General features: G+C 41.6%; 1 protein-coding gene across 2 annotated transcripts in view; it reads left to right on the forward strand.

The window, feature by feature from the left end:
• The window catches only part of LOC135203232 (adenylosuccinate lyase-like), a 109,612-nt gene that overhangs the window by 50,290 nt on the left and 38,012 nt on the right, over positions 1-21,310 (forward strand). For both annotated transcript variants that reach the window (XM_064233006.1, XM_064233005.1), the window contains exons 7-8: positions 6,671-6,851; positions 11,632-11,808. In XM_064233006.1, the coding sequence (XP_064089076.1) occupies positions 6,671-6,851; positions 11,632-11,808 (358 nt within the window). The remainder of the gene's footprint in view (positions 1-6,670; positions 6,852-11,631; positions 11,809-21,310) is intronic.

Consider the following 21,310-nt stretch of genomic DNA (forward strand, 5'->3'; position numbering starts at 1 on the left):
TGATGTCGCACGGGAGCATAGTGTCATTGCTGGGTAGGGGATCAAGGGTATGTATGGCTAGTAGGGGAGTACAAAATTTTTTTTTACATATTAATTTGTAATGAAAGTGTAATTATGTTTCGAGTTTTTGGTTGTTTGTAAGGAGTTCGGGGATAACTCCTTGCAATCTTAGGAAACTAACATGCGGATGTTAGGATCAGGTGATCGGGATCGGTGTTGTGCTCCTTGAACAAGGTGTATTGTCATGTTAGTGGAATAGCACCCAATGACAAAGGCCTTTAGGCTCTGCCGAGTAAGTGGATAAGACCCCATTGGCAGACCCACAAGAAAACTCTTAGGCCATAGATCAATATCTCGTGAGGCTCCTTGAGGCTAAGCAGACTCCAAGGCAGTAGCCGCGAAGTCTTCAGCCTAATAAGGTAGGAACCAAGGTTTATTATTACCTACAACATATGTTGTTTACCTGTCTATTTCAGTAGTTAGCTGTCTCTTACCCACCACCAATGGGTGCTAATCAGCTAAGTATATATCTGGCAGGGAAGTTGAATGTATAAAAATGATATTGTCATGTTACAATAAAGTTTTATACATACTTACCTGACAGATATATACGATTAATGGCCCACCCAGCCTCCCCGCAGGAGACAGGTGGAAGAGAAGAATTCTGATTAGAAAACGGGAATGGTTCCTAGTCCTGCCACCCAGGGCAGGGCGGTAGATCACCTGACCTACCGGTAGCGTGTGCCGCGAAATTTGAAATTCTGTCGGAGACGACGGAGTCTATAGCTAAGTATATATCTGTCAGGTAAGTATGTATAAAACTTTATTGTAACATGACAATATCATTTTCATAGTAAAATTTGTTTCATATATACTTACCAAGTAATTACAGAATGGAGCCCTCCCTTCTCCCCTCTCATGGACATAAAAGCACAAAAGTAGTGATTTCCTTTTTTTTTTTTTTTTTTCTTTTTTTTTTTTGTTTTTTTTTTTTTAATAATAATGCCACATCCATGCTGCCACATGCATGATCAACTCTCATCACTTCCCTTTTCACCCTCAAGACTACAATACTGTTAACAAAAAAACAAAAAAATGCATGATTCCATAACATGAGGATTTTTTTATTTTTGCATTACTAAATGCAAAGAAAATGGTGCAGTTGATAATTACATTGCAGATGTATACATATACCCTTTCTACATTATAAAGTATACACATTGGTAGAGTATTCCCCCATTTTTAACATTTTCTCAATTTAGAATGCATATATTATAAAATAAGAACAGCCATGCACATCCTTTATTATCCCCCAACAATATTTATTAATAATATAAAGTAGTATGAATTTTAATACTTTGTCCAGCCACCTAAGCTGCCAGTGACAGCCCGAAGCCTGTCAGGGATTGATGCAAAGAGGTTGTAGACGACGTGAGGACATCTATGAAACAGTTTTGGGGGTCATACCGTGTCCCATTTTGTCGCCAGCAATGCTGTCGCCCATGAGCGCTAGAGGACCAGCTATTTTCGTCATTGAATATGACCCTTCCTCAAAACTCCAGGTCTTCATTTCTTCAGGTGTTCGTTGTTTTGGAGAGCGACAGGTATTTGTAGTTGAGAGACGGCATAAACTTATAGCCTCTTGTGGTGACGGTGTGGTTTAAAGCTTCACTGTGGATCTTGGATTTGTTGGTTTCGATGGTTCACGCCTGTGAGCCAACAAATCTCTTATCGACCAAAATAATTCCCCTTAAATTAAACATATGTGAAAATATATTAACCCTCTTACGCCGGAGCCCTAAAAATCAAAAAACGTCTCCCGTATGCCGGGCCTGGTTTGGAGTGAGCGCGGAAGTGGAAAAAATAATTTTTTCAAAAAATTACAGCGGCGCGTACTTTTGAAGATTAAGAGTTCATTTTTGGCTCCTTTTTTTTGTCATTACCTGAAGTTTAGAATGCAACCATCAGAAATGAAAAATAATATCATTATCATATGTAAATAATGCGAATATAATGGTAGCGAAAAAAAAAAAAATTCATACATAATTGTATTCAAATCACGCTGTGCAGAAAACGGTCAAAGCTAACCAGTTACTTTTTTTTGCGTTGTATTGTACACTAAATTGCGATCATTTGATATATAATACATTGTAAAACAATAAAGCAACACCGGAAAAAAATATTATCACAAAATGATGTACGAATTCGTAACGAGCGGACGTAAAAAAATGTTTATTTTCAAAAAATTCACCGTAATTCTAAATAATGTTCTAGAGACTTCCAATTTGTTTCAAAATTAAGACAAAAATGATTGATATTACGATACTGTAAGAGTTTTAGATTAGAATTGCAGATTTCGACCATTTCGGACGAGTTAAATTTGACCGAATGTCGAAATTTAATATATATATTTTTTTATATGGACATATTTCGAAGATGGAAAAAAGCTACACCTTCAATTATTTTTTATTGTATTCTTCATGAATTTGCGCACATTTTGATATATGAAACTCTATAAAAGGCTAATATTGAAAAGGAGCAAATATTAGGATAATGCCATGTACGTATTTCGGAGACTTGCGGCGCGAATCGGCGCGCGCGGAGTGAAGGTAAATATATTTTTTCAAAAATTCACCATAAATCACAATATTGTTTTAGACTTCAAATTTGTTTCAAAAAATGAAGAAAAATGACAGAAATTACTAGGCCGTAAGAGTTTTAGCTTACAATTGCGGTTTTTAACTATTTCGGTAGAGTCAAATTTGACCGAACGTGGTTTTTTTTCTATTTATCATGATTTATATGCAAATATTTCGAAAAAAGAGAAAGCTACAACCTTCAATCATTTTAGTTGTATTCTACATGAAATTACGCACATTTTTCATATATAAAACTTATGTAACAGCTAATTTTAAATGGTGCAAAACATTTCGACAATCGCACGAAAAAAATTCTGATTTTTTCGGAAGTACCCACCGCGCGAAACGTAATGATTTTTTTTTTTTCATGAATTCACCATAAATCGAAATATTGTGCTAGAGACTTCCAAGTCGTTGACAAAATGAAGGTAAATGATTGAATATTACTAGAAATATAAGAGTTTTAGCTTACAATTGCGTTTTTTCGACCATTTCGGTAGAGTCAAAGTTGACCGAAAGTTGAAATTTTTGCACTTAACGTTATTTATATGAAAAATATTTCAAAACTGATAAAAGCTACAACCATGGGTTGTTTTTGTTGTATTGTGCAGGAAATTGCGCACATTTCCATATATAAAACTTTATGTAACGGCAAATTTAAAAGGGTGCAAACATTAGGACAATCGCACGAAAAAAATTTATCGGAAGAGTTATCGCACGAACGTAAGGAAAAGTTTTTTCATAAATTCACCATAAATCGAAATATTGTGCATAGAGACGTCCAATTTGTTGCCAAAATGAAGGCAAATGATTGAATATTACTATAATGTAAGAGTTTTAGCTTACAATTGCGTTTTCTCGACCAGTTCTGTAGAGTCAAAGTTGACCGAAGGTTGAAATTTTTGCACTTATCGTTATTTATATGAAAATATTTCAAAACTAATAAAAGCTACAATCATGAGTATTTTTTAGTTGTTTTGTGCATGAAATTGCGCACATTTTTCATATATAATACTTCATGTAAAGGATAATTTAAAATGGTGCAATAATTATGTCAAAGTGACGAAATAATTTCCGAGATGTGTCCTGATACTTTTTAGTGCGATAAAGAAAGAATTCGCGCTTGCTTGCGCCTGCGTAACGATTGTAAACAAACAACGCCTTGATCCGTGAAAACTCCCAGCATCCCCCAAGGCGCGTGATACAAAAGTTTTCGGCTGGTAGGCCTATAAGTATTTTTCCCGCGAATTTTTAAAAAAAACCTTTTTTTGAGCGACGTATGATCTCCAAATCGGCATACGGGAGACATTTTGACTCGACATTTAATACGTCAATCGGCGTAGAGGGTTAATTCCAAGAGAGCGAATTAGATATTAAAGGACATATGCAGCTCGATGTATGTATATGAATCACGGAATTAATGTGATATGACTCATATAATGGCTACATGTGGACAAAAGCACTACAACGTTACCGAGGTTGAGGTGGGTTGATGCCGACTCCAAAACAATGAACACCTGAGAGCAACAGGTATTTGTAGTTGAGAAGTGGCATAAACTTATAGCCTCTTGCGGTGGCAGTTTGGTTTAAAGCTTCACTGTGCATCCTGGATTTGTTGGTTTCGATGGTTCGTGCCCGTGAGCCAACAAATCTCATATCGACTAAAACATTCCCCTTCGATACATGTGTAAGATCACAACACATGTTCCAGTTTCATACTTTGCTACAAGTTCTTTCTTGAATTCTATAGTATTTCTGGATTTTTTTCATGAAGGGCTGGCACTTGGAAGTTTCTTTGGGCCCATGATGGCTTGTTTGCAATCAGTTTCACAAGCAAAAATAGCACAAAACACAACTAACATATGTGCAGTGATGTGGACTGCACGCAAGGTGATGCTTTGTTTGGGCGCTCGGTTTGGGGTCCAGTCACATGGTGGGCCCCATTAGGAGCGTTTCTGAGTGTACGAAATCCAAGGAAACGTATGAAATCTGAGAAAAGAATTTTGTCTGGAAGTCTACGAAAATCGAATCGTATGAAAACTGAGGTTCCAATAGGATGTACGCCAATTCAGTGTCAACAGTAAAATCCAATTAGGCAGCTTATGTTGCAAAAGGGATCATTTCATTAACAAAACAGAGATTGCAACTAGTGGAAGATACAGAAAAGCTTTTGTTAGTGTGGATAAATAAAAAACAATTACAGTGCCCTCCTGGCTTGGAGGACCAGTTGTAGGATGAATTTAAATTCATCGCTTTGAAGTTCTTGCCCCTTAATACCACTCCTCTCATCCAGCCCATGGACCAATAAATCATCTCAAACTTTAAGAAACTTTACACACAGAGGCATTGTTCCAAAGGTGCTTTGAAGTGACGTCAGACACTCAATTCACCCTAAGAGAGTTCTGGAAAGATCACTTCAGCATCTTTAATTGCATAGGTCTTATGAATAAGGCTGGGCAGGAAGTAACTTCCAGGACAATGAACAATGCTTGGAAAAAATGTGGCCAGAGTGTTACCTCGAGAATGATTTTGAAAGATATGAGGTTGACCCTTATGACCCTATGCTTGTTGTGGAATCTGTTCTCTCTGGGGAAGTCCATGGGCTTGGATGTGAGTGACGAGGATGTGGAAGAGTTAGTGGATGCCCACAGGGAAGAGCTAACTACTGAGGAGCTGCAAGGCCTTCAGCAGGAACAGCAACAGATGGCAGATGAGGAATCCGAGGAGGAGGAGGAAGAAGATAGAGGGGATACTGTGCCTACTTCAGTGATTAAAGAAATGTTTGCCAAGTGGAGTGATGTTAAAAATTTTGTTGAGAAATTTCATCCTAAGAAAGTCGTTGCAATCCGTGTCTCTAACATTGTTAATGACAATGCATTGTATCACTGAAAGCAGATTTTAAAGAGGTCCGAAACAAATGTCTCCGGTTAGTTTTATCGTGCGACGGGTCCAGTGTGTCTCAAACTGGTCATAGTGTCAGTAAAAAACGAAGTGGGGGAAGTAGCCCCAGACAATGCCACTGAAAAATGCCACTAAAAAACATAGAGAAGTAACCCCAGATAGGTTCTTGATACCTGAAGTCCTTTTGGAGGGGGATTCCCCTTCCAAACAATAACCTCTCCTCCTCCCTCTCCCCTCCTCTCCAGCTTCCATTCATGGTGTGAATTTTCCCCTCATATTCTTACCCTATTATTTAATACACCCTTCACTGCTGTAAAATTGAGTATTAATTGTGTAATGTTTCACAATCCAAGTTTTAGATAGCCAAGCCAAGGCAACGCCATATGACAACTTCACTGGGTTTATCTGTGTTTAAACATCACCACACATTTATATATTCATTTAGTTATTTATTTTGCCACTTGAGGGTTTATGTTTCATTGTTTCAAATTAGAAATAGGACATTTAGCCTAAGGTTGTCGCAGTCTACTTGAGTGTTGACTAATACAAATATTTACCGTATGATGACATTTCTTACTGCACATTATATTACCAGATCTGCAACCCTACTCAACACCTGCCAGGACTTAATGAAGTTCTTCAGCCAACTGTACCTATTGTTTCCCAAAAGTGGGCGGGATAATCACCTCCAAAAAAAATAACAGAAGCGCTACCGCAAATTTCAGATTTAAGCTGCCACATGAGTGAAAAAGTAGAGCCATGTAATTACTTGGAAAGTATTTATGAAACTTAATACAGGTAGTCCCCGGGTTATTGCGGGGTTTCCATTCCCAGCAATACTTACAGTGCTGTAAGTCTGGGTTACAGTGTCATAAGCAGGTTACGGCACTGAAAACTGTGGTCAACGGCGCTATGAGTCCAGAACAACATAACCCAAACCAGACGTAGCCCGGAAACTGCTTGTATTATTATGAAAATACCATTTTAAGTGTTTTATTGTTTATATTTTATAGCCAAGAATCTGTTCATAATCCTTTTGTACATTCAAGATTTTCTTAATTACTATTACTTTGAAACATTAATATTGCAGTGCTGAATTACTGTTACTAACATTTGATCAATATTTGCAGACGTATCAGCATAGGCGAGTCGTTTCTTGCAGCCGATGGTGTTTTGATGACCTTGCAGAACATCACTGAAGGATTGGTAGTGTACCCAAACGTAATCAGTCGGCATATAGCACAAGAGCTACCCTTTATGGCATCAGAAAATATCATTATGGCCATGGTAAAGGCTGGAGGAAATAGACAGGTATGTGGAATGATCTTCCTTATAAGAAATTCTGCTTATTTATTGTATTACATAATCCATGTATGTACACAATAGACAGTGCTGTCACTATTGATGTAGTATTGGAAATGAAGGAAATGTTTTCTTATTGTCCACTTATACATGTACAGTGGCCCCCCCTTTTTAAATGGGAATAGTTGCAGAACCTATTGCAGAAATGCATAAATCCCCTCTTAAAAACGCATATAGAACTGGCTTACAACTGCCAAATACCTTGTAACCCCAAATAAAATCCTTATAACTGCCTATTTTAAAATTTCACTGCTTAATTTTATAGTTCAAACAAAATATACCTTAAAGTATCATACTACAACAATTTAATATCATTTCAAACAAAAAATATACCATAAACCATCATCCAAAAACACCCTAACCTTACATTAAGTAGGCTATATACAACCCTAAAATGCTTATAACTGCGTATTTTAACAGTTCGTCACCAAACTTGACATTAAAAAAAAATATACCTCAAACTATCATCCCAGAATACCCTAATATCTTTTCAAAGTCATGTTCCAAAATTAAGTACCAGCTTACAACTGTTACTCTTAAGTATCCCCTATCATTCAGATACGCATGTTTTCTTTGGCCTTCATAACTTTGCACTTGGTGTACATTTTACGTATATTGGTATTTTCTATATTGTAAGATGATTTTGAAATTATATTTACTGTACAGGTGCATATTTTAGGATAGTACTATTCTGTATGGAGCATATCTAAAATTCTACTGTGGTAGTTTAGATTGACGGGACGCTTTCATACCTCCAAACAGAATGCTAGGGTGTTACTTCTTGTTAGTATTTTTGTGATTACTTACAAATATGTACAATTATGATAGAAAAATTACAACAGCAAGGTTTATGTTGATTTGTAGTCTGTTATGACCATCTCCCATAAATTTATTATAAAACTCTCTCTCTCTCTCTCTCTCTCTCTCTCTCTCTCTCTCTCTCTCTCTCTCTCTCTCTCTCTCTCTCTCTCACACACAGTATACATACGTTAATGAGAAAACAGCAAAATATCTATAACACATTGTTTCACTTACAGAATCCAGTCATGTATACATTATACGTACGTATATAGTACTTGCACTGTATTGATCTAATCACTTCTCTCTCTCTCTCTCCTCTCTCTCTCTCTCTCTCTCCTCTCCTCTCTCTCTCTCTCTCTCTCTCTCTCTCTCTCTCTCTCTCAGTAGTATACAGTAGCTCACTGAGATAATGGATTAAAGTTTCTGAGCCGACCCCATTAGTGTAAAGAAACTTCGATATTTCGTTGTATATATCCATGAATATACCCCTTAAACTACTGTAATATGGTTATAACTGCCTATTTTAACAGTTCACTATCTAATTTGATATCTAACAAACGTACATAATGAATTATCATTCTAAACCAATTAGAAATAATTTCAAACAGAAATACACCCCAAACCATCCCGAAACCCCAAGAGTCAACTTTTAGAACTTGCGATAAAGCTGTATTATATAAACAAACAGTATCCATAAAGTAAGATATAGCTTTATTGTAAATTTAAATTATAAACTGCTAAACAGTTAAAGCTTTAGCATAATTTTTAAGAGTTGATAGCAATGTAAATTAATGAAGGAACATTAACAGTAAGTTTTACCTATCTGTACAATTAAAATGGAAAATATTTGAGTAGAATAACCAATAAAAATTACTGCATACACGCGTGATTTTATCAAGTATCTCATGTACTAACCTCTTTTCCTCCATCTCTTTATTGCATCCTCTAGTTAAATAAGTTAAAAATGTAAAAGAGAATGATAAATGTATTGTTAGTAGCATTGCAACTAAAGGAGAAACAACTCTTTTGCTAAGAACAACCGAATCACATTTCAACCATCGTACGATAATTAACAATCACTGTAGTTAGGTTACAAATGATGTTAAATAGAAAAGAACACATATTTTTACACTATTCTGTTTGCTAGGGAGAAAAGATCGGCAAGGAAATATACTACACCATACTATTACATTTAAGCTGAAAGTTGTAGCTGAAGCTGAGAAAATGTTCAAGCTGCATAGTAAATATTAATAATTGTGCATTTGTAACATGGACTAAACTCTCATAAGCTTCGATATGGCATCAAACTCAACTGTAAATAAAATTGGAGAAAAAAGTATATTTTTATCAAAACTATAGAGCATAAAAGAGCACATTTTATTGTTGTTTTTCATGCTGATAAAAGATGAATACATAAAGCTCATATGATGAAATCAAGAGAAAGTATCGAACTGAATGTCTTGATTTTATACAAAAATAAAATAAAAATAAAGTTACCCAGCACCATCCACTAACAAAAAGAATAACTAAATTTAGTTCACAACAAAACCTATTTAAAGTCATATTTTGACTTAAAAACACATTGTATAATGAAATATACATAACCCTGTCTTATATATATAAAATATCTAGAAATTCATTTACACTAACCAGAAGTAAGAAAATCGCTCTGAACTGAGTTAAATGCAGTAAAATAAACTTGAATCATACTCACCCTGATTTCCAAATCAAAACATTGATCACTATGTCTGAATTTTATCATACAATAATGAAAGATTAGAATACATACAGTATTATCGGATACAGTGAAGTAAAAATAACTTTTTAAAAGAACCATGGAAAAGATGCATATTTTTTAGGTTTGTAATATGATACTAATAGTGAATATTACATATTCGGCGCTAGATCCAGAGGCAAAAACACTCAATTTTATATTTTCATTTTGCGCTGATATATCCAGAAGTACGATATGCCAAGGTCCGTTATCTCGGTGTGCTGCTGTAATTATATTTTAATGAAAAATACATTAGTAATTAGTGAATATACAGCGTTGGTCTCTCTCTCTCTCTCTCTCTCTCTCTCTCTCTCTCTCTCTCTCTCTCGTCTCTCTCTCCATCTCCTCTCTCTCTCTCATCAGGATTCCTCTATCTCTCTCTCATCTCTCTCTCAGCACAGGCAGTCCTTGGCTTACGATGGGGGTTCCATTCTTGAGACTCGCTGTAACCCGAAAATTGCCGTAAGCTGGAAAATCATAAAAAATCCTGAGAAAACCTTACTTTTAATGCTTTGGGTGTATTAAAAACTATATAAACTGCAGTTTTATTGCCTTTTTCATAAAAAAGCTTCAAATATTGATTATTTTGCATTTTTGGAGTCATATCTCTTCTGTCAGATTAGCATCATAAGTGCCGTAACCCTGGAACATGCGTTGTAAACCTGGAAATAAGTTCTGATGAATATAATGAAAAGCGCCGTAACCTCGGAACGTTGTAAGCCGGGGACTGCCTGTATACATATATTTCAATAAAAAATTAAAAATACGGTAATTAGCGAATACAGCGTTGCTCTACAAAAAAAAGGGAATTAGTGATAATTGTAAAGATACAGCCCAAAGAAAAATCCGCAAATTATACTCTCTCTTTTTTTTTTTTTTTCCCCATCTGTCTTTGCACATGGTAACACTGCGCCCTGGGCTTTAAATAATATCCTATTTCGAATATTAACGGTGTAATTCGCATACAGTAAATTATAAAAACACTTTTAAGTTGCAAATGTACACCCAGATATCCTTTTATTTACCTAAATCTTACTAAAACTTACACATAACGTAACTATTTAAAGCCTGGGACGCAGTGTTACCATGCGAAAACACCACAGGCGGATGGACAGATGGAAAAAAAAAACAGAGTATAGGGAAGTTTCTCCAGCAGACAAGTGAATGATATGTTTCAAAAGTCTTCACAGCTAAATGTAATGCAGAAATGTGAAACGTGTAAAAACGGGGCCAGGGCGTGCAGGTGGGTTGAGGGGCACTGTACATATGTTGTACGTACAGTAATAATTTTTGTGTTCGTTTCCTTTAGGATCAAATTTTGACATTTTAATATGAATTTTTTGGATGGCTTACTGTTATACGGTACAGTATCTTGGAAATTTTGGTTTAGGCGAAGGGACCCTAGAAAATTTGTAAATACAGACGCTGACAATGAAGAAATACTTTTGTTTGTTTTCCTTTTCTAATTTGTACTTCTAGATTTTTGTTTAATTTTGTTGATTTTTTAATATTGGGTTAGTGTTTTTGAATGTTGTTAGGTTATTACAAATATATAATCTAAGTTAATCAATGGTACGAAGTTGTTGGTTTTCCTTTTCTAATTTGCACTTCTAGATTTTTGTTTAATTTTGTTGATTTTTTAATATTGGGTTATTGTTTTTGAATGTTATTAGATTATTACAAATATATAATCTAAGTTAATCAATGGTATGAACTTGTCAGGAATGAAAATGTGTTAAAATGAAGTGTTAGCATTCTTATTTTGTTGATGAGTACATTTTTTCATAAGATTTATCATTTATTTTAGCATATTATTTACTATGTGCAGATATTCTTAGTTCTTATAAATCTTTTATTTTAAGTTAACAAGTACATGGTGCATATCTTGTTCCTTATACATCTTGTTATTTTTAAGTTACCAAGTACAACAGTGTGCAGAATAGTTCAGACTGTCTTACTTATGCTTTTATCAGTTGCCTGTAAATTTAAAGACATAAAGACGCAGGTAAGGCCATGTTAGTGGTCATATTTTTTACTAATAAAGAGAAAATGGGAAAAATTTAAGCACACTGTACTTCATTTCAGTCACTTCATGAATATGTTGGGTACCATAGACTTGTATTCATCGTCAAGTACTGGTTTCAATTTTCACAGGACTGCCACGAAGAAATACGCCAGCTTAGCTTTGCAGCAGGCAACAGGGTAAAGCAAGATGGTTTGGACAATGATCTGGTTGAAAGGATAAAGAGTTCATCATACTTTGCCCCCATCCATAATCACTTAGAGGACCTTCTAGATCCATCAACTTTCATTGGCCGAGCTCCACAACAGGTTGGTTAAATTGGTTAAGGGTTATTGTGATTGTGAGAGGAGTTATGGTTGGTTTATCAACTGCTCATGGTAATTGCCTTTTTTGTCTTATAGGGAGCCTTATGAAATTTGGTAATGCATTATTTCATGATGAATCAAAGGTTACACACAACATTTTTTTCCAGTGTCATTAAGTGGCTCATTATACAATTGGTCAATAATTTCATTGTGTTGTAGATACAGAAGGAATTTGAATTTGGTGCATTATGAAAGTGAATGGCTTTCATTCCTGTCAGAACGACTTTTTTTTATTATATAGTATAATGCTGCTGCATCTTGTGCTGATCTCAGTACTAATGATGGTGAAGTGAAAGATACATATACTACAATGCAAAATGCAATAGAAAATATGAAATACCAAAAACTTTATAGTACATAGATGCACATATGCCTATTAAGTAACTTACCCAATAATTACATAGCTATTAGTTTCGCTCGTTCAACAGTTAAAATTTTGAAATTGGCAGATCGCACTAGAATGGTTTGGGGGTAGATGACTTGCCCCTGCCCACTTTCTAGGGAAAAGAGAGATACAACTTAGCAAAGAGCTTCAATTTGTTTCTGACAGGTGAAGTCCAGTGGTTGGCAGCAGTTAATTTTTTGGAGTTCTTACTTTTCTGGTTGTTCTTTATCACAACAGTGAGTGAAGTGTGTCTTTATTGGTTGGATTTTGGCATATTTAGTTAGTGTTTTAGAGACCTTGTTATCAAATCACAACTTCCCCCCCTCCCCCCAAATTTTGACTATTCTAGATGTCTGACTCTAGTGTATCTAGTTTTAGGTAGTACAGACTAAAGAATCCAATAACTCACTTACGAAGTGCATTGCATGGCAGGGGACAGACTTGCGCTGTTGATTTAAGATGTTTAAAAATGGAAAACTCTAGATTCTCACTTAAAGAAATTGGCTAGGGACAAGAACGGGAAGGCAATTGCTAGGGCGGAGAACAGTAAACTCTTAACTAGTCAGGAACTTTCTCTAGCTAAATCAGAATCTGATGTTCCTGTAATTTCTTTAAACCCTGTGACACCTTTAACTGTCCCATCCCCTCCTTTACCCAGCTCCCTAGTTTCCCAACCCAACGCCATTATCAGCCCCGAGTGCAAAATAGATAAGAGATTTGAATTGGTAGTGGAATCAGTTGCACAGTTAGCATCTTAAATGAAGATCCTCTTAGACAAGAAAGTGAGTCGGAGCACCCTATAGCGCCCAGTGCTAGTGAAGTGCTTGCGGAGGAGGTGGCTGCTCAGCCCACCAATTCTCCAAGGCCAAGGTCCGTAACATAGTCCCCAAAACCTGGGAGGAGTCAAACTGGTAGGCTAAGGGAGGTTGGTGGGGTCTTCCCACATTCAGTCACCCCCTCGGTTCAACCTGTTGACGGATCCCGGGTTGCAACCAAGACCCATTGAAAAGGGCTCTCAGTGGATGTGCATAGTATGTTGTCTAGTTCAGAAGCTTCGAATCCCAGGCATCATGGGCTCTGTGGATAAGTCGGGCCCAAAAATGCATGCAGTTGATGAGTATCATTCCTCTCCAGTGCCTTTTAAGAAGAATATGGAGTGACCATTGTGTAGTCACTGGTATAGCCCTTAATGCTTTCATCGGATAACTGGTTAGCAGAAGATTGACCCCTAGTGTCTTAAGCTTCCTGTAAGGCAGTTCTGCAGAAAATTTGCACATTTGCAGTACTTTTCTATGAGAAATATCCACAAATTCCTGGTTTTTTTATCAATTTCATCATAAAATGCACTTTTTGTGATAAAAACTATTAAAAAAACCAAGAAAAAAATTTTTAGTGATGTTTTCTTGAGTTTTAACTAACAAAATAGGCTGTTTTTAGCGCTTTTATAGGGGTTCCAAACATTCGCGGGTTCTAACTATTCACGGGGGGGTCTGGTACGCATCCCCCGCGAATAAGGCAGTCCCCAGTTATCGGCAGGGGTTCCATTCCCGGGGGGTATGCGATGAGCAAAAACCTCCATTAACCGAAATTTGGTGGATTATGGCACCATAATGGCGCCATAACAGCACTTAAGGCGCCGATTACCGGTTATTGGCACCATTAGCACCCTTATGGTGCCGTTAACCGGAACTCAGCCTGTTACGGCACCATAAATCACCATTTTGATGGCGCTAAACAAACCCCATAATACAGGATTGCTGATAGCCGAGTCCGCCGGTAACCAAGGACTGCATGTATTTTTATAGACAGTTCTGTATTTATACTGTACTAAACTAAAATGCTTTTCATTTTTAACTGATTTAACTTGCATGCAGTACGTACAATCATTATGACATACTATTGTCTGGATGGGTAGGAAGTACGGTAGCCAACAGTTTTACCTATCTGCTGCCTGACTGGTAGCTACAGTACGATGCGTTGTCTGTTTTTAAGAAAGAAAGATAAGACAAAGGTAAACTTTATGAAGACAAAAGCCGAGTTACTGAACAATACTTGTCTTTACGTGACAAATGACATGAATGAGAGAGAGAAAGAGAGACAGAGAGACAGTGAGAAAATTGTTAGTTCCTCTATGCTGCTTAATTTTATTATAATTTTTATCAGTGATATATTACACTTTACTAGCATTTTTAAAACACTATGAAGTTGAACACACTTAAACAGTGTGTATATGTGTATACCAGTTGGTTAAAGAGACTCAGATTAGCAGTACATACATATCTTTTCTTGAGAGAGAGAGAGAGAGAGAGAGAGAGAGAGAGAGAGAGAGAGAGAGAGAGAGAGAGAGAGAGAGATTTCAGTATATCCTTTGACTGCCCAGTTATCAACACTTAGACCCACTAAGTTGGCAACACACCATCCCACCCTAGCTGTCAGGTTTCTTGACATATCTGACAGTCTCACCCTCCCCTCTTCCTCCATATCTCTTGAACAAACAGATCGTTGCTTTCTTACTACGTAATTCACTACATACAATGTTTTCTTTAATGAATTGAGATTACATATCGCTGTTTACATTAATATGATATTTGAAAATTATTAAATCATTTATTTATCATGTAAAAAACATACATCTCAGTGAGAGAGAGAATTATTATTTTTATTACTTATGTAATATCATTTAATCTTTTAAACTTAATACAGAATTATGTAATATTAATGCATTGAAAATTAGTAAATCATTTTTGTATCATAAAAAGGGATTTAATCATGAAAATAACATAAAAAAATACACTAATTAGCAAATGTTCATCGACAGAAAAGGCAGTAAGTTGCCAAATGTTTCACTCATACCTTATAGATCAGCTGAACAGAAAAAATCCGCAAATGGGTGAGTCTGCGAATCTTGAGAAAGTGAATATGGGAGGTTGACTGTATCCCTTTACCTTGACGATATGCTCCTACAGTCCAGCTCAAGGGAAGTATGCACAGTGGACCTACGAAGTTGGGCCTTTCCATAAATGAACAAAAAATCACAGCCCTCTCCTCAGGAGATTCAATATCTTGGGATGAGGATAGACTCTCTGGCTTTTCAGGCTTTCCCCAGTCCTGAAAAGAATAGAGTCCTGCCTGAAGAAGGTGGACAAGACCTTGACTTTTAGCGGAATGCTTTGCCAACATGTGGATGAACCTCCTGGGCACCTTGTCCTCATGGAACAGTTTGTCTCTCAAGGCAGGCTTCACATGAGACCCCTACAGTTTTATTTAAAAGTCAGCTGGAACAGAAAGAAATTCCCCAATTCATTCATGTTCTCAATAACCACGGAGATAAAGAAGGATCTACAGTTGTGGAATTGCAGAAGAAGACTATCAAAGAGAAAGTCTCCCCTCCCTCTGAACCCTAGCCTAGAATTGAACTCAGATGCATTGGATCTAGTCTGGGGAGCACTTCTAGGGGGCAGAGAAGTCTCTGGAATATGGGCTCTACAGCAGAAAGCTTGCCATATAAAATGTTACATAATTAAAGGCAATTCATCTTGGCCTCCAATTCTTCCAGTTGGAGGTTTGTGGCAAGACAGTGACAGTCCACACAAGCAACAATACTGCACTGTCATACATAAAATATCAAGGATGAACTCACTCCTATTTATACTAGATGGCAGAGGAACCTCTCCTCTGGTTGAACCAGAACGACACAAAGATAGTAACACGCTTCATTCAAGGGAAACTCAAATACTGGTGGACTAATTGAGCCACCAGAAACAGGTCTTCCCCACAGAGTGGACCCTGGACCCTATAGTGTGCCTAGTCCTCTGGAAGTTGTGGGGAAAACCAATGTTAGACCTCTATGTGACTTCCAGAAACCATTGTCTCCATTGTACTGCTCCCCAGTGCCAGACCCTCTTGCATGGTCAGCAGGACTGGACAGACAAAGAACTTTATGCTTTTCCCCTCATTCAGTATAATCAGACAGGTGCTGAACAAATTTTGAACAGACACAAGTCCCAATGATCTTGATAGCACTGTTTAGGCCAGCAAAAGAGCGGTTCCCAGACCTACTCAAACTGCTGTCAGATTTTCTGAGGTTACTTCCACCAAAACAAAAGCTTTTCAGACAACTGCACTTCAGGTAGTTCTATCAAAACCTGTATTATCTGGCCCTGACAGGTTACAAACTGTCAGGAGATTGCTCAGAAAGAAGGTCTTTTCAAAAGGGGCCAAGTGTAGGAGACAGTCCTCAGAAAAAGTCTACCAAGCAAGTGGACGATCTTCAGAGCATGGTGCAGGAGTAATAATGTCTCTCTACTCAGACCTGTATAACAGAAGTAGCTGACTTTCTGCTGTATCTCAGAACAAATAGAAATATTTTCACTTCTTCTATTAAAGGATACATTCATGTTAAGCTCTGTATTATGTCGTAGAGGAACAGATTTGTCCTCAAACTAGGATTTGTCAGACCTCATCAAAATATTTGATAGCACCAAACTAAAGGAAACTCATTTGTTCCGACACGGCATACAAACCTTCGGTCCTTTTACAATAGGAAGGTACTAGCGGCAGCTGGATAGGTCGTAAGCTTTCGAACAAGGGGTTCGGTAGTTAACTGCTTGTTCGACAGGCGCGCGCGCGCGACTGGGAGGTAAACAAATCACTTTTGCTTTCGGCCTCACAGCGAGTAGACGTGTGTGTTCGACGCTCTCTGCCCGCTTCTCAACGTTTGCTTTCCCTTGAGTATATGGTTGTGTTTGTGTTGAGTAATCATTGTAAGTACAATCATTTCCTCTTTATTTCATCAATGTGATTTATCTGATCAATTATGGAGTCTCCACGCCCCGCTACCCTCCGGAGATTGTGCCCGGGTACCGAAGGGCGTAAATGCGGTAAGTTCCGCTCCTTTCCAGAAATTGATCCCCATATTTTGTGCGCTCGGTGTCGGGGCCGCGAATGTACCCGAGCCGCCGCCCCTGTGAAGTTTGTATGTCATGGTCGGAGGCGCAGTGGGGCTTGTACGAAGGTAGGAAGAAGCGAAGGCCTGCAAAGGAGTCGTCGGAAAGCTCTCCCGCGACTCCTTTGGTTACGGACACTTCGTCTTCTTTCCTGCCGCCCGCTCAGCTCCCACGTTTGGCGCCTTCCCCTTCGGGGGGGGTTTCTAGGTCCTTCTCCTCACCCGATCTGTCGAGTGTGGAGGAGGGCGCGAGATACCCCGACGTTGAGTTGTACTCTGGGTCCTCTATCCGTTCGTCTACATCGCACGGACGGGTAGAGGATCCTGCTAATCACCCGACCTTTGCTTCCTCAGGTGCTGTTGCCGCGAAGGATGACCTCGGACAGGTGTGGGCATCGTTGGGTCTGCAGGGCGTGCCGAGTGTCCAGGGGCTGCTCTACCATCTCGCTGGCTCTGTGGCGGTCACGCATGCTACGGTGACGACCACTACCACGACCCTGTCAACTCCTGGCTATGCTTCACCTCCTCACCTGGTGTACACCCCGCACGCACGGTCTCTGTTACACCAAACTACATCGGTGCAGGGGCCAGTCGCCGTACCACGGGGGAGTGCGATGCCGCCGCCTGGGTTTGCCGTGCTGCCTCAACCGGACTTCGTGTGCCCGAAGAGTCTCGCCCCTGGACCTCCACCAGTACCTAGGATGTCTGTGCCGCTGGTCCGTCCACCTGGTCTGCCTGTACAGCCTGCCGTACCTGCCGTACCTGCCCAGCCGCTGTTTACGGACGTGATGTTGCCGACCACTGCTGCCGTTCCTGTATCTGTTCCTGCCGTCTCCACTGCTGTTCCTGTGATGCCTGCACCTGCTGATGTTGTTCCTGTTCGTGGCGCCGCTGCTCCCGATACCGATCTGTTCGGACAGGTGCGTCCCGGGCCCTGTTGCTTCGGCAAACGCAGCCCCGGCTCCGCCCTGGATGACAGATCTGACATCGGTCCTGAGGAAGCTGACGAAGAAGAAGAAGAAGAGGAGGAAGGTGTCGTCGTCGTCTTCATCGTCTTCTTCGTCGTCGTCGTCGTCTGCCGCCTCTTCCCCTTCATCTTCTAAGGCTCCACCGCCTAAGAAGAAGAAGTCGCCTCCTCCCCCCCTAAGAAGTTCTCCTTCGGGAGCTTCTAAGGGCCCGTCTTGCTCCGGTGAGACGGGGGTTCTTCCGCTGGTCACCCTGCTCCTTCGGGGGCAGGACCCGTCTCTTCTTCCGCAAGGAAGAAGACTACGGGGACCAGAGGAGTGCCGGCTAACACCGGCACTTCCTCGCCTGCTGTTAGTGGTTCGACCACGGCAGCAGGATCCGTCTCGGCCTCTCGTTCGCGAGAGGTACCGAGTGTACGGTCGCCTACCAGCGACCGTGCAGCTAGGAACCAGACCTCTGAGCCAGCTCAGCGTCAGGTTCACGGCACGGAGCGGAAGACTGGTGACAGCCGCTCACGCGACTCTCACCAGACCAGCTCTCGCTCTCGCGGCGATCAGCTGGCTACCCGGGCTGACGTGACGGTCCACGACCGGCCACGGGCTGAGGCTGGGAAGAGGTCCCCCCGTTCGCGCACCAGCCACGGCTGGTACCAGCGACGTGACGCGCCGTGAGGATACGCACCGGTCTCACCGTGACAGCGGAGCTCGCCGGTCGCCTGACCGTCACTCTCACAGAGAGCGATCGGGTACGGCGACCAGCACCAGCTCTTCTGACACACGAGACCGGGGGCCGGGCTGTCCTCAGTCCCAGCCGTTTCTCCACAGCGAGACGGCTCGACCAGGCCTGCAGCTCGATCGCCACCGCGGGTTGACAATCGCCTGCAGTCCTCCAAGCCCACTGGTTCTGCCAGCGAGCGAGGAGGGAGCGTCAGGTCTGCCTCTCCCATACCTTCAACCTCCTCGGGTTACACCGGGAGGAGCGAGGTATTGAGGAGTGATCGTGAGGGGTGCGCCCCTCAGGATCCCACCACGACGTCCTACGTACCAGGCACGGTTCTCGGACCGGCCAGGTCGTAGCACAAGTGGCTGGAGGAGGCCGAGAGGGGTCTGTCGCTGTTCCCCCCCTCGAGGGGGGAGGTCGGGAGCTGCTCCTGTTCGAGGGACTGATGGTCCTACTCCACAGGATGCAGTCACTCCTGAGATTTCAGAGGAACTTTGCCGAGGTAATTGCGCTGATTCGTCAGCACAAACAACCTCGGGGAAGGATCGCCGCTCCCACCATCCGAGCCCACGTCCCCGGCTCGAGGTTCTGGGCCCGAAGAGGGAACCCAGACCGACGGTGGGTTTGCCACGTTCTGAGCTTTGCCGACTCAGTGCTGGACCAGGTAGAATCTCTTGTCTCCGGGCAAGACGGTTCTCTCAAGTCTGGCAGGTCGAGCAAGCTGCTTCCACCTCCTCTGCTGCAACAGCGGCGTTTTTACGTGCCATCTGAGGACCCGATGCCGCCCAAAACAGGTGAACCGGAGTTAGCCAGGCTAACGCCGGGTGTGTCTCTGCAGCAGCTCCTGTCCGAGAACCTATGGTTCTCGCAGCAAGAGGCACTCGGCCTGGAATCCACTGCCATGGCAGCTTTCCAGGCCGTCTCCTGGATAGAATCTGTGGTCCCTCACAGTATCTAAGTCGCAGCCAACTCCGGGAGAATTTCTCCCGAAGATGACTCGGCCTTTAGAGACTTTGCCAGTCTGGGGAAGAGCCATCTCCTTCCTTGCCCACCAGACGGTAAAACCTGTGGGCCAACCTGGTTCTCCGACGTAGGGACGCTGTCCTTACTCGAGTTTCCAGGGCGGCTGGGCGTGAAGCGGCATTGGGACTCCGCAACGGACCTTTACGGAGTTCCACGTCTCTCTTCCCAGAGAGATGGTGGACGCTGCGGTGGACAGACGGCGCACTGACGACAGTGACCGTCTGGTTCACCAGGCAGTCTCGAAGGCTTCTGGGGCAGCCTCGGACTGCGGCCAAGCCAAAGAGCTCGGCTAGCGCTTCCTTTCCACGGTGGCTAAGACGGTAGTCGCGTCGAAGCCCCGTGGAAAGACTCTGTCTTCTTCGACTTCTGCAAAGGGGAGCCGTAACCAGCCCTCCTCCCAGCCCTCCTTCTCCCGAGGAGGCTCTGGGAAGAAGTCGAAGAAAGGGGGGAAACGCTAGGGACGGCGTTCCCCCTCACCTGCTGCCAGGAAGTGGGGGGGTGCCCTGGCCAGCCATTGGGCAACTTGGCAGCGCTACGGCGCCGAGACCTGGATTGTAGATGTCCTTCGGGAGGGATATCTATTACCCTTCGAATCTCGGCCACCCCTCACCTCCAACAGCAGTCGTACGTTCCAGGGTCATCGAAGGAGGTAGCATTGAGACAGGAGATCAAGACCATGCTGAGCAAGAGAGCTGTAGAAATCGTCACGGATCAGTCACCGGGCTTTTACAGTCGACTCTTCCTGGTGGAAAAGTCTACGGGAGGCTGGCGCCCGGTGATAGATCTCTCTCCCCTGAATCGGTTCGTTCGCCAGACCCGGTTCACGATGGAGACGGCACGTTCCGTGCACGACTCCATCAGGGAGAATGATTTCATAGCTTTCAGTGGACTTGAAGGATGCGTATTTCCAAATACCCCATTCATCAGTCCTCCAGAAAGTACCTCCACTTCAATCCTCGACAGGACGGTGTACCAGTTCAGGGCACTTTGTTTCGGTCTCTCAACCGCCCCACAGGTGTTCACGCGAGTGTTCACTCTGGTGTCTGCTTGGGCCCATTCGCACGGGATACGTCTGATGAGGTATCTCGACGATTGTTGGTTTAGTCCTGGCTAGCTCCGCTCGCAGTTGCTACAGGACAGGATCGATACTCGAGTTCTGTCGCGATCTGGGGATCGTTGTGAACTTCGAGAAGTCCGATCTCGAGCCCAAGCAGAGGATGAAGTACCTGGGTATGCTGATCGACACGGTAGCAGGGCGAGTCTTCCCCGCAGACTCGCGGATCAGCAGATTCAGGGAGGCAGCCAACCATTTCCTGTCTCGGCAGGAACAGGTAGCTCAGCGATGGCAAGTCGTGATCGGACACCTGTCGTCACTCGAGAAGTTAGTCCCTCACGGGCGTCTTCAC

Source organism: Macrobrachium nipponense, chromosome 33 (assembly GCF_015104395.2).
Source record: "Macrobrachium nipponense isolate FS-2020 chromosome 33, ASM1510439v2, whole genome shotgun sequence".
NCBI classification, from domain to species: Eukaryota; Metazoa; Arthropoda; class Malacostraca; order Decapoda; family Palaemonidae; genus Macrobrachium; species Macrobrachium nipponense.